General features: G+C 40.5%; 1 protein-coding gene across 2 annotated transcripts in view; it reads right to left on the bottom strand.

Annotated features, from left to right (window-relative positions):
* RAPH1 (Ras association (RalGDS/AF-6) and pleckstrin homology domains 1) overlaps window positions 1-21,311 on the bottom strand; it is a gene marked incomplete at its 3' end in the record, with an annotated part of 59,197 nt that overhangs the window by 12,987 nt on the left and 24,899 nt on the right. For both annotated transcript variants that reach the window (XM_080347085.1, XM_080347084.1), the window contains 4 exons: window positions 11,030-11,107; window positions 5,228-5,387; window positions 2,504-2,625; window positions 798-863 (listed from right to left, as the gene is read on the bottom strand). In XM_080347085.1, the coding sequence (XP_080203211.1) occupies window positions 798-863; window positions 2,504-2,625; window positions 5,228-5,387; window positions 11,030-11,107 (426 nt within the window). The remainder of the gene's footprint in view (window positions 1-797; window positions 864-2,503; window positions 2,626-5,227; window positions 5,388-11,029; window positions 11,108-21,311) is intronic.

Consider the following 21,311-nt stretch of genomic DNA (forward strand, 5'->3'; position numbering starts at 1 on the left):
TTTGCACGTGTAAGTAAATTAACCCTCACAGGATTGCGAGTGTATTATAAATTTACCCTCGCGGAATCGCGAGTGCACACTTTCCGTACTCACTACGAGTACGTGTATCTCTTTAAAAATAATCCCGCACCGTGTTTAGGCAAGTGTGTACTTCTCCGGGACTCGGGGACGGCTCCGGCATTGTTTTGAGTGAAGCCATGTGCATGCACACTGTGGACCGCCTGTTGTATTAGTTGCTGCCCCTTAAATAATTTTCCTCAACTGATATCCAAACCTTTATTTAAGTCACTTTTGGAGTGCTAAAACCCTGTTTCTTTCCGGTTTAATAAAAGTTGGTTTTGGACCCTGTTGTCCCTTAAACTAACCTCAGGGTGCCTCCGTGACACTAACAATATTTAAAATATTAACATAGACGAGTCACCAAATCAATGCTATAGAATTTTGTAGAGAATAACCACTTGGAGGAGAGTACTAGTAAAAAAAGTCTCTGCCACTGCAGGTCAAAAATCCAGGTGACAGTTGTGCAGACTGTGACAGGTTTTAGCTACAGTTACTGGTAACCTCATTTTATCACTGTGTATGCTATTTTAGTTACTAAACAAAATAAAGACGCATTTTTATTAACTGATTGTATCTGAAATAGAGTAACATCAAAATGTAACATCTGAAATGTAACACATTCCATTCTCAGTTGTTCCAGAATTTCACCCAGTCCAGTTTCAATCACCGCAATCTTTTAGAGTTCAGCGTCAAACTCTGAAATGCCCACTATGTCCTTTTTGTTCTGGCAACCTTACCTCCAGCAGCACCTCTTTATTTCTGTCTGCCATCTCAGAGGTTTCTTTCTTGCCCAGAAGATAGTTCTGTAACAAGAGAAAGCTTAATATTTCTACAGGCATTCTGAAAACAAGCCAAATAACATTTCTCATTTGTCTTTCTGTAGCAGTAAGAAAAAAGACACTGTTACCTGAGAACAACACATAAAATGAATAAAACTTTGTAGTCCAATTGAAACGACCTGTCAGACTGCTAAATAATAAATTGAACTAAGTTATAACCACCCTTTTCCAGAAATATCAATCAGTCCATTCTCTTAAGTACAGCCTCATAACAACATTGTCCTGGCTTTCCACAAAAACAGCAGCATCCGGAAAGAAAAATACTACCAACGTGACAATCCCACAATAAAAATATTTTAAAAACTAGAGATCTTTAAACCTGTTAGATACCACCATCATCTACGTGTTCAAAGAACACACACATAAGCAATGTACTACTTTCCACTTTGCCCTGACAGTTTTACCAAACAGAAATATTTTTCACAAAGAATTACTAAATACTCCTTGTGTTCTTAAAAGGGATCTAACTAGGCATAGCTACTGTATCTTATTAAATAAGAAGTTTTATACTCTTTTTGTACTCTTCTTCAGCTTGGAAGGGACTGAGACGACGACTATCTTCCTCTTCCTAATGCCTAGGCTCTTATACTGGAAAAAAACCTCCATATTCACAAACTTTACCTAAATCAATATTGTAAACCATGGAGAAATCTTGGTTTTATGCTGGAACCTCATTCTTGTTGACAGCGCCTACCATATGTACTGATAGTAAATATATCAACTACATGCTTTTAAAAGAATTTAGAGTTTTGCTGCTTTATCGAGAAGCACTTAAATAAGACCTGGTTTTCCATTCTTGCTTAAAAAAAAGATCAAGTATACTCATGATGTCTCAATGGACGAACACGTGAAACTCATAGTTTAAATCCAAGAAATTACCACAGAGATGCCATACAGATGTAAAAACAATCTATGACTCCAAAAGGGAATACATTAGGTAAGAGTTAAGAGAGAGATCAAGTGATACTATATCCCGTTCTTTTCAATTCAAATTCTTCAAAGAGCCATCTTCTGCTTTTCTGTTTCTATTCCTCCACTACCTTACAGTATGAACTGCTGCCAGATATCAGATCTGTAGCTACCGTTGGCGAGAAGAGAGGTCTCTGAGGCTATATGAGAGAGAAGAGAGGCCTTTGGTTTCCTAGCTGGGGAACAGAGGCAGGTCTCAGCTTCCACCGGGAGGGACACGTCTTCTCTCCACTTGCCATTTGACCACAGAGTAACTATGCTCTTTGATTTTGTCTTCCTCTTCTTGGCAGCAACGTAAGAATGCACAGAGGAGAGGCATTACTACTAGTAAGATCTGTAAACACCTTTCTTGCATATTTGCACAGCACCAAGTCTTGGAGTAAATGCCATAAAATCGCTTGCTATTAAAATTACTCACAAACACATTAGCAAGCAGACTGCTTCAGCTCATGGTTTTCTGCCAGGGACTTGATTTTGTGCCAACCATGATGCCAAAGTATAAAGTTGCCTGACATTTCAATACATAAGCAAGTGCTAAAATAAAAGTATGGAAGTGAATGCTATAAAAAATAAGAAACTGCAATCAGGCATGCATGTGTGCACACACACTCATTCAACAGGATTCTCAGGCTTACCTGGGGATTCTTGAAAAGTGCATATTTCTCTATACGTTCCACGAACATTAGTTTGTTTTGACTATCTCTTGTCCAGTTCAGGAGATTTTCTACTAAGTTTTCATGATCTTCAAAGATCCTTTCTGCAGCAATAACAAGAGAGCAAATACATTTGAATCTGTCACATTTTGTGCTGGAAGCTGCTCTGCAGTCATATCTGGGAAACAAGGCATACACGTAGAGAAAACAGAGTTCAGGGTCTACTAAAATGGGGAAGAAGTTTACAGTAAGGAACTAGAAGAACTTAATCAACTTCCAGACATGCCTAGTTTAATTTTACACATACACATTCAACGCTCACACTTCCGTCTCTTGAGGTTTATAGTTCTATCAATACATGAAGTGTTTTCCTTCTCTTTTACCTGACAAATCTTTCTATCCCACATGAACAAGCAGACTCAAATGATGGCATTTCAAGTAAGTACAAATAGGAAGACTATCACATTTATAGATACTATGGTCCACACAATCCCTAGAGGAATTTATTAGGCAGCTTCTTCAGTACAAAATCTGTTTCTATAGCCCAAATCACTATCTCACTGAGTATATATGCACTTAGTATGTAAAACGGCATATAATGCAATGTTTCTGTTATTAAATATACTTTCTAAAATTAAAACATTGTAGCTCACAGATACTTCATATATGTACTCTGCTCTAACTAGAAAAAAAATGAAAACAGCCTTTGTCCCAAACGAAACAAACCTTCCAGAATTGTTTCTGTTACAAACTTGCAGGGTAAAACCAGGCAAAGCACTTCATTCTACATTCTGGAAATAATCCCATTGAGTTCTTCTGAAAGTACATATACAGCTCCTGGTTAAACCATTAATAGTAATAGGTGGCTTTCTACTTCAAGTACATATACCTGAATCAGACTCCTCAACTCTTCTGAGTTATGCTAAAGGAAAATATTATAACCAAGGAGTTCCTTCCTCATACATAGGCGTTGCCAGAAAAAATGTTTCAAAAGATGAAGCACTGGCAAAATAACACAATATACAATAGTGCATAGTGTGAGGGCTTTGTTGTAACCAATTTTTCATCTGTTTTTCAAGTTCCAGTATAAAATACATGCATAAAACAGGCTGCATTTTAGAACGTCTTTTAAAAAAAAATATGTAAAATCTATGAAAAACTACCTAACAGTTGCCCTACCAAGGATCAAGGAAAGTCAAACTGAAAAATGAAAGAGGAAACTCAGTTCTACCCTCTTGCATATCTCTTAGGCTTATCATGTTGTACTCTGAATTTAAAATTCTGTAATTATAATAATAGGTGTTCTTTAGCTTGAAACTCATTCAATACAGCCATCAAAATCTGTCATTGCCAGTATGTCACTGAGCCCATACACAGTAGGACATGCATGTGCTTCCAAAACATCCAGCAAGAGATTTGTTAACCTCAGTTGCAGTTCAAAATAATCTTAATTCAGTCAGGCTGTTAATTTGGATAAATGTCAGTTTCTCTTTCTGTCTGCCACCTAGCTTTTTGTTTCTAGTAGAAGCGAAAAATATTTTTTCCAATATTTTTTCCTTTATTCTTTCCAGGCTGCACAGTGAATGGAAGAGTCCTAGGAAAGCAAATCTAGGATGGGAAAGACCACTGGTGGAGCCTTGAGTCCAGGATCCTGCTACCTACACAACCAGAGATTTTTCAGTGATAGAAAACTACTGCAGAACCAATAAGGTTATATATTAATAATATTCTCATTGGTTAAATGTAACAGAATCACATCTTTGATTTTTATATACTTTATATATTTTGGATTTACATGGAAATCCTTTCTGGTTTCAAAACTGGGCAACTTTTAAGATTTCATTTATTAAAATGTTAAGGTTTTGAGCCTAGTAAGATGCTATTTGTTATATGCAAGGAAGAAGATTCAAAGGATACCTCGACACCGTACAACAGCCTTTTTTGTTTAACAATAACCAAAGTTAACATGCTATATTGCCTGAAATAGAAAACATTTCACCAAAAGAACAAGGAAACACTAATCTGCATTTTAATTTGAAATTGACATATTTGGGTTCAGTTCTGGGCTTTTCTTTAGTTAATGGATAAAGTGCTTACCAGCTCTTTGATGTATTTTTTTCCCTGATAATGGGGATTAATTGTTTTTCTATCATTTTTCCCCTTGTTTTCCACTCAGATGCTACATCCTTTGGCTAAATGAACAACTTACACTGTGGCATGTGCAATGCAGCACAAAGGAGCTTTAACTGCCCTTAGAGCCATACTGCCAACTGCATTAGAATATTTAACAGAAAAAAAAATGTAGGCAGCTTTTTGTAACAAGAGCTATTAGAATCAGCACAAACCACTATTTACAAAGAGAAAGATGTATGGTAAGTTTTTTAGCCCTTACCTCTTTCTTTTGTGAGGAACCAATCAAAACCAAGAAGCTCAGTGATTAGATATATGTAAAACTGCTATATCAAACCTTAAAATTTAGACATATTTTTAATATGAAAGAAGAAAACATTCCCAGATCATTCTGAAACATCATTCATGAGCTTTATTACACATGAATGAACATTTACTACATGAATGAACTTTTACTACATGAATGAATGGGATGATGAACATAATGAAGACAAAAATTTAAATCATTCTGAGGACACAGATCTAGACAAGTGTTACATCAACAGGTAAGAATTATAAATGTTTATAATTACTTACCCATTTGCAATTCAGAGATGGTTTCCACCAATGACCAGTCTAAACTGTAACCGCAATGCGATTTGTCCATCAGATTGTCTAATACTTGTCTCACTGTCTGCCTCTCATCCACCATCATTGTTTTTGAGCTGTCATCTGACATATGGACTCTGATCACCAACTGTTAAGCAGAAAATTAGGAGAACGAGAAAAAGGATTCACTTCCCACCTTTCAACTAAAATAATCTATTTACGATCTTGTTTCTTTTCCTTCTTCCTTCCTTTTCCTTTGTTTAAAATAGCATAAAATAGTAAGTACAATCAAAACACTCCCTCAAAAAGTAAAAAGCCATGAATGATGGTTAGATATTTGTATCACAGACACTTTAACAAAACACTGTTCTCCTTCAATATAAGAGAGTAAATATAAAAGGTATTCCCAGTACAATGACAATGCCTTTTAGCTCTGTATTAGGGATGAAAAAGTGCTTCTGACAAAGTGTCCTGTCCTGATTAATAAAGTGTTTTTGTGTCAATTCTTCTTACATATCTAGGTGGGACAAACATAGATACAGAGTTCTACATTTACCTTATATACAATTAGAATTTTTCAGATTTGCAATTCAAGCTTTCTGGCCACTTCCTCTCTAAATTCTAAGAATGTTGATTATGTGAACAATATATCTATACTAAGTCTTATTTTTCTGGGAAGTATGAAGCATTAGTGTGAAAGAAATCTGTTTTTAAAACTTAATGGCTTTTCATATGCCCTTTAAATAGGTCATTGTCCAGAAAGAAAAATACAGCCATTTCTTAAACCAAACAGAAACTTAAGTCATGTTTCTAGACTTTCTCCACTTGGCAAACCCTGTCTGTACCCTGAAATGTTTGTATTCCATTTATCACTGGGAAATGTTCCTCGGATCAGCTGACTGAAGCCAGCTCAGCCGGAGCCGTGAGCGAAATCTCGAAGCTACAGAGGTAAGAGAAGGCAAAGAGAGGGGTTTCTGGTCGCGATTTCGATTCCGCTACCCGCGAGTCCCCGGCAGCCCTTGCGGAGCCGGCTGACGTGGCGCGACCCTTACCACGGTGACGGGAGTCACACCCCCTCCCTCTTGCTTTGAAAAAGCCTCTGGGAGGGCAGCGACGCATTGCTGCCCACCAGGCACTGCGAGGTGAACGTGCTTGTGAGGCAGGTGAGCACTACCCACGCTGTGCTGCAGCAGCGACTGGGGCTGCTCGTGCGGTAGGGTCCAGAGGTTCTGTCAGTCCGTGCTGCTAGACCGCTCACTTGTTGCTGGTGACACAGGCTGGGTGTGGCAGGGCAAGTTGACTGGACACAACTAGCTCTTGTAGGTGAGTTTGTCCGGGTTTTCATTTTGTTATCTTGTCCTCAGTTTAACTAAGGGTAGTAATGGTTTCTAGAAAAAGGAAAGCTGTTGCTGCCATTAATACAAAGAGTGTGTCTACACAGACACTACCTGCCAAGAAGGATGCAGCCACCCAGGCTTCTGGCTGTGCAGAGTGTCTGTGCCTGGCATTAGCATCAGAGAATGGTATGGGAGGCACCTGTGTACGATGTGAGCAGGTCAATGACTTACTGTGCCTAGTGGCAGAGCTTAAGAAAGAGACTAAGGAGCATTAGGGAGAGTGAGGAAGAAATTGACTGGTGGGGTCAGGCTCTTTTGACTCCTAAGGGTGTGCAACAGGAGATGGCAAAGCCTTGTCCCTCCTGCCATAAGGCAGATAGAGCAGATCTAATTGATGAGGGGGAATGGAAACAGGTCCCTGATCAGAGAAGTAAAAGAACCCTCTCTCAATCCCCATCACCACCCTTGGTGCCCTTAACAAATAGATATGAGGCCCTGGACCCTGAAAATCAGGCAGAGGACAGCCAAGAAGATCCACCTGGAGAGCCCCCTGGATGGACCTCATCCACAAGAAGGATTACAACTGCAGCTGTAAGAGGAAAAAAAGAAGAAGAGGGGTAGTAGTCGGCGACTCCCTTCTGAGGGGAGCAGAGGGCCCTATATGTCGCCCAGACCCATCCCACAGGGAGGTCTGCTGCCTTCCTGGGGCCAGGGTGAGGGACATTAATAGAAGACTTCTGAAGCTAATTCAGCTCTCAGACTACTATCCCCTGTTAGTAGTCCAAGCTGGCAGCGAGGACATCAACAGAAGAAGTACTAAGATAATTAAAAAAGACTTTAAAGAACTGGGTCGGTCAGTTCATGGGACGGGAGCACAAGTGATATTTGCCTCAGTTCCTGTGCTATCTGAGATGGATGAGGAGCTAAATAAAGAGAGAAGTAGAAAAGCCCATCTCATCAACAGGTGGCTTAAGGATTGGTGTCACCGTCAAAATTTTGGGTTTTTTGACCATGGGGCAAACTCCATGGTACCTAGTCTCCTCAGATCAGATGGGCTTCATCCTTCTAGGGAGAGCAAGAGGACTATAGCCCATAAGTTGGCAGGGCTGATCAGGAGGGCTTTAAACTAGGTTTGAAGGGGGAAGGGATTGAAACCAGGCTCTCCAAAGATCAGCCTAAGGATGGAAAGCCCAAATTAAGAGTGAAATCAGCAGCCCACTTGAAGTGCATGTACACTAATGCACGCAGTATGGGCAACAAACAAGAGGAGCTGGAAGCCATTGTGCAGCAGGAAAGCTATGACATAGTTGCCATCACAGAAACATGGTGGGATGACTCTCATGACTGGAGTGCTGCTATGTGTGGCTACAAGCTCTTCAGAAAAGATAGGCAGGGTAGGAGAGGTGGAGGGGTGGCTTTATATGTTAGAGAGTCACTCGACTGTTAAACTTGAGGTCAGCAGTGACAAGGTTGAGTGCCTGTGGACCAGAATCAGAGGGAAGTTCTACAAGGCTGACATCCTTGTGGGTGTCTGTTATAGACCGCCCAACCAGGACGATGAAGGAGATGAATTATTCTACAAGCAGCTGGCAGATGTCTCAAAATTGATGGCCCTTGTTCTTGTGGGTGACTTTAACCTGCCGGATATCTGCTGGGAGCTCAATAGTGCACAGAAGAGGCAGTCTAGGAAGTTCCTAGAGTGTATAGATGACAATTTCCTTCATCAGCTGGTAAATGAGCCTACGAGGGGCAAGGCTCCACTAGACCTACTGTTTACAAACAGAGAAGGGCTGGTGGGAGATGTAGTGGTTGGAGGCTGCCTGGGTCATAGCGACCATGAAATAATAGAATTTTCAATACTCAGAGATGCAGGGAGAACCATTAACAAAACCTCTACGCTGGACTTCCAGAGGGCAGACTTTTGCCTATTCAGAAGCCTAGTTCAGAGCATACCCTGGGAAACAATGCTTAAAAACAAGGGGGCCCAGGAGGGTTGGACATGCTTCAAGCAGGAGGTTTTGAGTGCACAGGAACAGGCTATACCAGTGTGCCGAAAGGCTAGCCGGCGGGGAAGACAACCGGCTTGGCTAAACAGGGAGATTCTGAAGGAAATCAGAAATAAAGAGAGACTTTACCGACTGTGGAAAAAAGGGCTGGCTACTTATGAAGAATTTATGGAAATAGCTAGATCATGCAGGAAAAAAAATCAGGGAAACAAAAGCGCAATTTGAGGTTAATTTGGCCAATTCTGTCAGGGATAATAAAAAGTCCTTCTTTAAATATGTTAATAACAAAAGAAGGGGCAAGGAAAACCTCCATTCTCTGCTGGACTTTGAGGGAAATATAGTTAACAAAGATGAGGAGAAAGCTGAAGTACTTAATACCTACTTTGCCTCAGTTTTCACCAGAAAGACCGGTGGCCCTCAGGACAACTGGCCTCTGGAGGTGGTTGACACAGATAGGAAGCCAAACAGGCCCCTTGTATTCCAGGAGGAAATAGTTGGTGATTTACTGAGCCATCTGGATCCTCACAAGTCTATGGGACCAGATGGGATCCATCCTAGGGTGATGAGGGAGCTAGCAGAAGAACTTGCCAAGCCGCTCTCCATCATCTTCCAACAGTCCTGGCTCACTGGGGAGGTCCCATATGATTGGAAATTGGCCAATGTTACCCCAGTCCACAAAAAGGGCTGCAAAGCTGATCCTGGTAACTACAGGCCTATCAGCCTGACCTCGGTGCCTGACAGGGTTATGGAGCAGATCATCCTGAATGGAATCACACAGCACCTTCAGGATGGACAAGGGATCAGACCCAGCCAGCATGGGTTTAGGAGGGGCAGGTCCTGTCTGACCAACCTGATCTCCTTTTATGATCAGGTGACTCACCTGGTGGATGAGGGGAAAGCCGTGGATGTGGTCTATCTGGACTTCAGCAACGCCTTTGACACTGTCTCCCATAATATACTCCTGCAAAAGCTGGTAGCCCGTGGCTTGGACAAGTGCACTCTACGCTGGGTTAAGAACCGGCTGGAGGGCCGGGCCCAGAGAGTGCTGGTGAATGGGGCTGCATCTAGCTGGCGGCCAGTCACTAGTGGTGTTCCCCAGGGGTCAGTGTTGGGTCCAGTCCTGTTTAACATCTTTATTGACGATTTAGATGAGGGGATTGAGACCATCATCAGCAAATTTGCTGATGACACCAAGTTGGGAGGGTGTGTCAACCTGCTGGAAGGCAGGAGGGCTCTGCAGAGGGATCTGGATAGACTGGAAAAGTGGGCTGATTCCAATGGGATGAAGTTCAATAAGGCCAAGTGCCGGGTGCTGCACTTTGGTCACAACAACCCCCTGCAGCGCTCCAGGCTGGGCGCAGAGTGGCTGGAGAGCAGTCAGTCAGAAAGGGACCTGGGGGTACTAATTGACAGGAAGCTCAACATGAGCCAACAGTGTGCCCAGGTAGCCAGGAAGGCCAATGGTATCCTGTCCTGTATCAAAAATAGCGTGGTCAGCACGACAAGGGAAGTGATCCTTCCCCTGTACGCTGCATTGGTGAGGCCACACCAGGAGTACTGTGTTCAGTTCTGGGCCCCTCAGTTCAGGAAAGACATTGAAGTGCTGGAGCGGGTCCAGAGAAGAGCAACACGACTGGTGAAGGGACTTGAGCACAAGACCTATGGGGAGAGGCTGAGGGAGCTGGGGTTGTTTAGTCTGGAGAAGAGGAGGCTCAGAAGTGACCTCATCACTCTCTATAACTACCTGAAGGGAAGTTATAGCCAGGTGGGGATTGGTCTCTTCTCCCAGGCAGTTAGCAATAGGACAAGGGGGCATGGGCTTAAACTCTGCCAGGGGAAATATAGGCTGGATATTAGGAAGAAATTCTTTACAGAGAGAGTGGTCAGGCATTGGAACGGCCTGCCCAGGGAGGTGCTGGACTCGCCGTCCCTGGAGGTTTTTAAAGTGAGGTTGGACATGGCACTTAGTGCCATGATTTAGTAAACAGACTAGAGTTGGACCAAGGGTTGGACTCGATGATCTCTGAGGTCTTTTCCAACTCAGTCGATTCTGTGATTCTGTGAAATCCTCCTATGTGTAATGGGAAGGTGTCTCTAAAGAAAAGAGACCCAAATTTAAAAATTGTGACTGCTTAATATGAAAAGCCTCAGGAGGCTAGACTTTCATTTCAGCTCTGGGTGAAGGTCAGCAAAGTCTTCTCAGTGTGCACCAGCTGCAAAATAAGCTGTTTCTTAAGAAAAACACTGTTCCATATGCTAGAATTTTCTTGATTTGGTCCAGTCTAGATGAGAGAATACAGTATCACTCAAGATCAGACACTACAGTGTTCCTCTTTTACTTAGGCCAACTTAAAGGTAATAGACACAAATGAGAAGAATTTTCCCTGCATTTTCCAGGAAAATAAGTATAAAATAAAGACCCTTATAAACCAGTATAAATAATTTACCTTTTTCACTTGTGCCTCTTTAATCTTCTCTAACGCAACCCTAATCTTCTCTGCTTTGAGTTTAGCAGCCTGTTCCTCCTGGGGGGGACACAAAATAGAATTCCAGTTAACACAACCTTCAGTCTAGTTTTAGTGGATTTAATTTTGAGGCTACCATGCTTTAAAACATGAACTGAAATACTGATTTACCCATCTATATATCCTCAGCTCTTTCTTAGTGATGATAAAGACTATTGTTTTTTAAGACAAAAAGAGCTACTATATACATCTAACATTTAGAAATACAACCACCAGTATATCCAAAAGAACATACTGGAGATATATACTTTGTACAGACACATTTGGCATTCATCTGTTCTTCCATATTGTAAGTAGCCTTGTGCATTACTACCAATTATTTTTTAGCATATAACATATCTAGTGTCACAGATTTGGACAATAAATATTGAACAAGAATGTACAATTCAGTACAGCCAATAGATATTTGGTTGATCAACATAAAACATGAACAGCATACTAAGAAATATCAGAATTTAACAGTGTGTAGAAAGTACGAAAAACAAATCCTATAAATAGGATTCCATAATATGTGCATTGGTTTAGAACATTTTAAACTATTAAATCAGTTTGCAATAAGTAAACAGCTTGAAGACTCCCTTTATTAAATCCAGGCTGTATTTTGCCTTGCTTTAAATATTGTAAGACATGTAAAGCAAATGAGCATTCTTTTCTTTGATGTTCTTCTAAGTAATCTATTTCTGTTACACTGGAAATGCATTTAAAAAATTCAGATAATTTAAATATGTTCTATCAGCTAATGCTAAAGAAAACTGTATATTGTAAGACTAGCAATACTTTTTTTTTAATTTTGGGAGATTATTGATACTTCTGTTGAAAGCAGATTTAAAATGCACAGCTAAACAAGCAAGCACTCTTTATAAGATATCATATGCAGGTTTCAGATTTTAGAAATCTTAAATTGTGGGTGTTCATGATGGCTAATATCTAAAAGCATCAAAATTATTTAAAAATCTCTAGAACAAATGAATATATTAAACAAATAAACAAAAAAATGCCTGCCAAAATATTCAGTCTCCCCTAGAAGAGAAAACTTAAGATTTTCTTCAGATCAAAAGTAGCACAGCCCTTCACTACACTTAACATGCCATTCTGCATTGGTTTCTTGTACGATTGTAATTCGTGGTTTCTTTACCGTGTGTTTAGATGTCTGCTTTTCTTGTAAAAGTCAAGATTCATCTATTCTGAAATCCAAAAAGTTTAAGTTTTCCACTTCTCAGTAAATTACAGACACTCCTATCCACTGCTAACGGGTATTCCCTGCACTACTTATTGCACCCAGCAACTCTTGCTCCCTCCCACCTGTGACCACACTACGCACCAGAACAACTCAGCCAGGACACTGGGCTGCCTTGTGAGAAACAGAATTCTGTTCAATAAAATGAACCAGTAAGTTGACACAAGCAGAAATAATGTGAGCTTGAAACATTATCTGGGAACTCAATTACCAGGGTTTTTATTAGTCTACGAGGAACTATGGATTTTTATTCACCATAAGAACGGTGTTGTATAGCTTTGAAAGGTTAAATCAGATTAGCATTCTACTAAAAACAAACAGTGCCATGATACCCAGAATACTTTAAATGTAAAACATACCAAGAATTCTAAAATATTCTTCCTTAACTATTTGCATCTGTAGAAGTAAATTACTACCAAAACCCAAGGCTTTAGACAGTTGCAAGGTTCTAAAAGTGATGCTGGGCATGGGTGCATTATGAAATCAGCAAAATGCTTTTTTAATTTTAACATGCATTTGGAGAAACTGTAATTTACAGTTTTAAAAAGCTGCTCATTAACCCAACTATAAACATTTATTGCTGTACAAAGGTTGACAGCACATTCAGTTTTGCTCTTCACTAAAGTCAAGCAGCACAATTTTCCATCCCATTTCACTGTACACCTGTCATTGCACATTGCACATTGCAACTACCTCTAGCAAACCCCAGCAGGAGCACTATTTTGATTACAGAAACAAGTTAATAACAACTGAATTCTTAGAAACTCACAAGAAGTTATTCTGTTTCTCTCCTAACAGCCAAAGCAAACAGACACCCCACCAAAGCCACCCCAAACCTGCACTCTCCTCAATGGGAGGAAGCACATGCAGTCCATCAGCTTGTACTAAACTTATGTTTTGCATTGCACACAGACAGAGGTGACAGGTGGCAAAAATACGCCACTGTAAACTATTCCAACACCACCAAGTAACAAGGCCAGGACGTATAGTCCAATCACATTCAACTTAGGTATTTATTTCCCCTTTGCTAGTGAATCCTTCTAGTAATGGTGATGTGAGTTAGGTTGGCAAAGGGTCATAAACATGCACACAAATGGCAGGACTGCTGCCCAGGTCGCGGTTTCACAAGTGACATACACCAGTGTAAATCCCTGGTATGGTTGATATGCCTGCCTCCCTTGCACAGGTTTGCTGTTCAGTTCCAGTCACAGTGCTGCTATGGCCACACACAACTCAGGGAGCTGATCTGGCTGAAAATGAACACAGCAGAAAGATCCAGCAGAATCCACTCCTTGCTAACACTGCCTTTAGAGTCCCATGCATGCTATGGAAAAGCATGAAGGAGATAAATACATATACCTGCTGTGTAAAAACACAAAACATAAAGGAGCATCATTTCCACCTCTGACAGGAAAAGGCTATTTCCTTTCAGTAGCTGTACACATCATTGTCAAACTGCAACATAAACTCCTCACTTTAATGGGATGCCTTTGAGACTATCGTTATACTGGCATTTTAAAGCTGTCAGCCGACATTGCTTCTGATTATAGAAAACACTACACCTGATCTAAAGAATGCTCAGCAACATACTTATGTTAAGAAGTTGTTCATCCAAAATATGTTAACACATTGTGAACTAAAATTGAAAGAGTACAGCTCTGGAGTGCAATGACTTTAAATGAATGACTACATTTTTATAGCAGAAGTCAGTTTTCAATAATTTTAGCCTATACTGGAATAGTGACACAAATAACCCCCTAAAATTTAAAGTTCATATTTCCTTAACACAATGACAATCAGTCTCCTGTCCCAGTTTCCAGTTAAATGTGCAGTTAAAGATATGCCAGTGGTGTTTTAACATTAAATATGCAAGATGTGTGCTATGACAGAGCCAACCTTGCTCAAATGACTTTATGCTTCACATTTCCAGGTTGGAGGTTTATTTTTTGTTTTATTGTAGATTTCAAAGTGTCATTAATTGATCCCTTTTACAGAGATCACAGGCATAATGGAAAAAAAAAATGGGGGGGGGGGGGCGGGGAACCACTTAAGAAAGGTTACAGTATTTAGGAAAGTTAGCAATTACATGATAAGATGTAAGTAACAAAGTCCATATTTCAGTTAAGCTAGCAGTGTGGATACACAGATCATAGATGCATAAAAGAAGACATTTCTTTTATATTTAATATTTGAATTTTTTCTCAGAAGTCTCAGAGTGCAGCTAAGAAGATAACTAAATAATGAGTAGCATTGCCTTCTGAAGGACCAGGAGCAGGTTTCCACTGTTTATTTTCCCAGCCAGAGTTTAGCCTCAGGTGGAAAGGCAACCACCCATTTTGCAAGGACTCTCCTTCCTGAAGAGCTTTGATTGAAACAGAGGCTCCTGTTGCCTGAGAACATCACATTATCATCATCTTGATTTGTATGTAATTCCCCCAAACTTCAAGACCTCTTTATTAGCCCCATGCTCAATGTGTATCACATTAATGCAGTGCTTTCTACTGATTGTTTTATTTTTATTTTTTATTTTTTTTAAAGGAATACTAAAGCAAATGTGTATGTCATCAGCACTGGAACAGGAAAGCTGAACAAGTGAATATTAACAGCAGTTCTTCTGTATTTCTTGATAAAGCTCATCAGGACAGGCAGAAGAGCCCTGCCCTACAAAACAACGTGGCAATGGTGGCACAGGCTGTTTATAAACAGTGAACTTGTGTTTACAGTAGTAGGCAGTGATCATTCTCAAAACATGTTTTATTGCATTTCTTCTCAAAATAACCCAGAATGACCTATATCTGAGTAAAGGAGAAAGGGAAACAAACCTGACTCTCTTTCAAAGCTCACTATATACAAGCATACAGTAGCCACATTCCTGGTGAGGGGTCCATCCTCCCTAGACTCATCCTACATTTCCTCTCTTCTTTTCAAACTTAATGTAGAGTTTTCTATACCTCTATCGCATTTCTATACCATATCGCATTATGTTAATAAATATGGAAATGCGTGTAAAGCAGTAGTATAGTTCTGGGGGTTGTATACAAAAATCATTAAACTGAAAAGTCTTTAAACATTACGATGACACTACACAATGGCAGTGCCACGTTTTTCTTTTGTTCTACTTCCATGCACCATTCACAGACTTTTTGCTATTAGAAGCTTAACTGCAACACAGAAGGTGGCTTCTGAATGGAAGCTGTAAGCAGCAGTTACATTTTAAATGCATCTTGAAGTCATACTGGCCTTTGTCACAAGTTCCTACAGAAGGGATCGTTTCCCCCCACACTCTAAATCAGGGCAAAGAATAAAGGCCAAGAGATAGATGACAGTTGCTTATGAACTTCAATGCATAATGGCATCTATGAATCTCTCCAGAACCTCCCTTGTGCTTGACCAAAATTACCCAGTGTTTAAGCTTCTCACACTCTCCCCAATGATTTTGGGCCACACTACAACAACATATGCTATTTGTTGAAGTGTTCATGCTAGAAGTGTGATGCAAAGAAATTTTCACAGACAACCCTGGCAGTGCTACTTCTTATTAAAAAGAACCACTGCACAACTTTAATAAGATCAGCATTTTATTTGCTTATAATACCATTAAACCAACTGGTTAGGAAGAAAACTGCAATGCTGAAGTTGAGGAAGAGAGGATGCAAAACCAGTACCTCAGCTAGCTCAAAGGCCAAGGAAACATTAAGTTTGTCCATATAAAAAAAAAACCAACATGGATGTCCCAGTCTCTGAGAAACCTGTTTTTCCCAATTTTCTCAGAATGGATGAGGTCATCTTGTCCAATTCCCCTGGTCAAGCAGAGCCACCTAGAGCCAGGTGTCCCAGACTGTGTCCAGATGGCTTCAGAGTATGCCCAATGATGGAGCCTCTACAATCTCCATGGACAACCTTGTGGCAGTGCTCAGTCACCCTCATTGTAAAAAAAAAATATTTCCTAATGTTCAGACAGAGCCTGCTGTGTTTCAATTTGTGTCCATCACCTCTAGTTCTGTCACTGGGCACTACTGAAAAGAGCCTGGATACATCCCGTCCTCTTTACACCCTCCCCTTACATATATGAGCATGCTGATAAGATGCCCCAAGCCTTTTATTTGCCAGACTGAACAGTCCCGGCTCTCTCAGTAGAGATGCTCCAGTCCCTTCATCATCTTCGTGGCTCTTTGCTGGACTCTTTTCAGAAACTCTATTTCCCTCTCGTACTGGGGAGCCCAGAACTGGACACACTACCCCAGGTGTGGCCTCACCAGTGCTGAGTAGAGGGAACAGATCACCTCCAAGCACCTGCTGGCAACACTCCTCCCAATTCAGCCCAAGACAGCATTTGCCTTCTTTGGCACAAGTACACAGTGCTGGCTCATGGTCAACTTTGTGTTCACTAGGACCCCAGGTCCTCTTCTACTGAGCAGCTTTCCAGCTGGGTGGTCCCCAGTACGGACTTGTGCAGAGGGTTGCTCCTCCCCAGGCACAGAACTTCACACTTCCCACTGTTGAACTTCAGCCCATTTCTCCAGCCTGTTGAGGTCTCTCTGGATGGCAGCCACACCTCCCCATCTGGTGCTGTCAACACACTTGCTGAAGGCACACTCTGCCTCAACAGCCAGATCAGTAATTGAGATGTTAAAGAGGCCCTGACCCAGTTCTGGCCCCTGGGATATACTATTAGTCACTGCCCTCCAACTAGATTTGGTGCTATCGATCACCAGCCTCTGGGCTCAGCCATTCAGCTGGTTTTCAGTCCACCTCACTGTTCGCTTATTCATCCCATACACTAACAGCTTATCTAAGAGAGTTGGTTTGTCTACAGAGTTAAGACTGAGTGAAAAACACCTAGAGGCCACTGCAGTGGTGCTGGAATTGGACAGCCAAAGGCAAGCTGGAACCAAGAGATCAGTGTTGAGGTGTGGGCCAGATGTGGGGGACTTAGGCCAAGCCTGAGCGAGAAACTAGGGTTAGCTTTTGCACCACCATCCACATCATTAATGAATGTTGATGTTGAAAAGTACTGGACCCCATATTGACCTCTGGGGTGCAACACTGGCCTCCAACCAGACTTTATGCCATTTTGAAGGTATGGTAGAACAGCATCCTATTCAGCAGGGACATACATTCCGTTGTCTCCCCGAAAGAACAGTCAAACTAGATTTGACAAAGCTAGTGGCAATGAAGAAAACAAACAAACAAACCAAAACCAAACCAAAAACCCCCAACCCAACACGAAAACAAAACAAAAAACTTTCCCCCTCCCCCCCAAAAACCAAAATGAACCACATTTCCAAGGAATTTCACTGGCTCTTGATCCCTTAGGGCATCCATGTGCACCAGATTACCTTCCTGCTTGCCTATGAATAGGACCTATCTTATAACAGGCCAGGGTTCTCACTGCGGCTACCTAAGGCAAATAGTTATAGGAGAAAAGGTACTAGGTCTGAGACCACAAAAAAGCAAGAAAGGGGAGAGAATGGAAGGAAAAAACAAAAACATATAAACAAAAACCACAACACACCACACAGCCAAACCAAAATAAAACATGACAAAAAAATGCCCCACAATCCAAAAGGGAGAACATGCCTTAGAAACCACAGTAAGGAAGTCTGAGAGAAGACTACAACACAACGTTACACTAGGACTGACTGGTAAGGAGTTTTATGTGGACAAAAAGCTCAACTGATATGCAGAATCGGGCAGAAACATAGATTTGAGAATATAGACTGTTAGTCTATCAGTGTATTAACAATACTTATTATAATTCATTCTAATACAATAAACTACATAGGAACATCATAATAATCACTGTGGATCAGTGCAAAGCAGCTTGTTGAATAGAAGTTCTATATCATCATTTTCAGTGTTGCACAAAACCCTGCTACTAACCACCTACATCCTTTTTGTGGTTTCCAGGGGTGACCATCACAATTTCCTCAAACTGGCTGTAAGAGGCTGGAGTTTTCAGATTGCGCTTACAACCTGTGTAGATTAGAAGTCAATTGCTGTATTTTTAAATTGCATTTTAAAAAAAGTCTCAAACAGATGCTTCATTCAAGAATGAGCACATCTGAATCAGATTGACCTAAGATGCACAAAGCACAAAACCAGAGGAATCAACATTCATAAGAAGGAACATTTAACAAACAACTGTTGTTTTTACATAACTGAGGACCTGGCACCTGAGCCCAGCACGGGGGAAGGACCGAGAGACGTCGGACTATGAATTCTTAGTGTAAAACACAGTCTCTTCTCGGAATATGTACTGACACCTGTATACATACCGATACCTGTGTTGATAAGTTAATTTAGGGGGAAGTTATAAGCAGGGGCTTTTTGCCCTATTAGGCATGCCTACATTTAGGTAGAACACTCGGTCTTGCAAAATCGTTATTAAAATATGCTTTGCCGAGAGATCCTGCCTGGACCTATTATATTTGCAAAATAATTGTTTCCTACATTTGCTTTTCAGGTCAACAAGAAAACAAGAATGAAGTACTAGATATTTGGGAAGAGAAGTCATGATTCCTTTTCTCCAGATGCTGACATATATATCTGAAGCATTACATCATTAAATCACCATCATCTGGCTTCCTGAATGTAGATTCAGCTTCACATGCATCAGAATAATAGAAGAAATGGTACTTTCAAAATCAAAAAAGTTAAAATTCTATTTTCACGTTCTAAGCTGGAATATTTTGGAGCCCTGAATACTCTCTCAAAATCATTTGCATGTGCTCTGTATTTTACAGTCACAAGCTTAGTTTCTTAGTTTTCGTTATTCATTTGATGGCTTAATTCCAACCCTACAGGAAAACAAGCTTGCAGATTTGACAATAAAGATACACTGCTTTACTTTCAACATTCAATAACTTACTTCACTGATAATACTTTCACTTCTGCTTTCAAAGAAAAAGGGTTTCAATGTGTGTGAACAATAATACAAGGAATTACATTTAAAAAAAAAAGAGAAAATCACAATGAACAGACCATTTTCTGTGCTGAGATCTGCCCTATACTGCAACAGGAACTGTGTGCATGGCTTTAACGCAAAAGGAATCTAGTCCATGACTAGAATTTTTACAATTAGCTATATTACCAGAGGACAAAAGTGGTATTATCATTCCCCCAAAGCATCTCTAGTCTCAGTATAAGAGGTAAACAGATCAAAGAAGGGGAAGAACACAAGAAACAATAAGACAATAAGAAACAGTTGACACACCAGAGACACCAGCATAGAACTGCAACATGACCATACAGTGAATGATCTAACACCTTGTGACAATTGCAATGAAAAGCCCCATTTCTTGGGACTGCTTCTCTCACACTGGGGCTTATCTAATGTTACAGCAAGCTGAAGAGATCTTAGCAGCAAAGTGGGCTTTCATTTCATCATTTAGTAAAGATATTTCTCTCTGCAGGAGGTCAGAAAAGAACCAGTAAGTATCCACAGCAGGACTGTGTGCTCAGTAAGCAGAAGGCTCAGCTCTACTGACAGTCCTGACCTGAGCTAACAAAACTCATAATGAACACCAGCAAGCTCACCATGAGCACCTGACTCAAAGGGCTACAAAGTCTAATAAGCTAAGAAAAAGATTTATAAATCCAAACATTCAAGTTCAGGAGTCTGTTAGAATCACTGATATGAGGTAGCTCATGGTCATGTGGCACAGACAGTATTTTGTACATTGTTTTAAGTTCCATATGCGAACGAACACTCATCCTGTATAAAAATGACCAGAAGGGAGGATATGAAAACACATGGAGATGAAAGAGAGAAAATTATGGTTTCTGTTTGTGCCACAGCCGTTGTTAATCTACGTGTGATCAAGCAAGCTGTAGTGGTTTGGTGACTGTTAGCTTTGTTGGGGATGTGGGGGCCAGAAGCTGCCGGAGGGGAAAGAGGTATGGACTTTAATTTTAAGCAAAAGAATCACAAGAGCAGAAAATTACTTCGTTTTGGCTGTTTACACTCCTCTAGAAGACAGCCTGAAAATCTGTTGTCAAGATGCATGCTGAGCATTTTGAGAAACATGTTAATGCATTTAAGAAAAAGCAGTAAACTAGTTCTAAACATCTATTGGAAAATACAGACTACTTCAGACCACTTATGCTGAGCAAACATTATCCTTATTGTTTTGCAGTTGCCAAGGTACATTTTGTCACTTCAGGCTTGCCTGAGGTTTCTCCTCTAGAGAAAAGTAATCCAAGGAGTGGTTTGCAGTAGGTAGCAGCAGCAGATATATCTGACACCTCAGCTACTGAACATTCAAAGTTTTCTCAACAACGTGAAGCTCTATGCTCTTCATCCCAGCTTGTTTTTTCATCAGAGGTTTATAGATTGCTCTATCCCTCCTACTCTAGCTTCAAAAGGAAATATGTATAGAAAATGTAATTCTTAAACTGAATGGCAACTTGTGGACTCAGTACATTACTGACCTCTTCCCTGTGAAGAGAATGAATTTATAATCAGGATTTGTACATACTCATTATACCACTGTCTTACTAGGGTACTCTCCCCACATTATATCAAGATAGCATTCAAAATGTTAAAAAAATTCTCATTACTTACTATAGTTTATCTTCAATACAAGTGAACTTATTTTAAGGATACTACTGCCTTTTGACAGTACTGAATACTCCCACACATAATCCACAGCTGTGATTTTTTTTTTTTTTTTTAAACTAGTGAATGGGAATAGAAACAAAAGAACTTCCAAAAGAACTAGCTCAGTGCATTTCCTTTTCAGCTAAGTCATTTTGCTTGCTGACATGGCTATTAGGTATTTGCCAAGAACTCAAACACTTTGATAAATCTGCAGAAACAAACAATAAAATTCAGCCTTTAAAAGCACCTTGGATAATCAGGTAAATCATGTAAATACATGCACAAGTTCCTGGAAAGGGCATGGGTGGAAGGAGCACAGCACACACCAAAAGCATTCTTTCTACATAGAAATAGTCACATACAGG

Source organism: Nesoenas mayeri, assembly GCF_963082525.1.
Source record: "Nesoenas mayeri genome assembly, chromosome: 6".
Lineage (NCBI taxonomy): Eukaryota > Metazoa > Chordata > Aves > Columbiformes > Columbidae > Nesoenas > Nesoenas mayeri.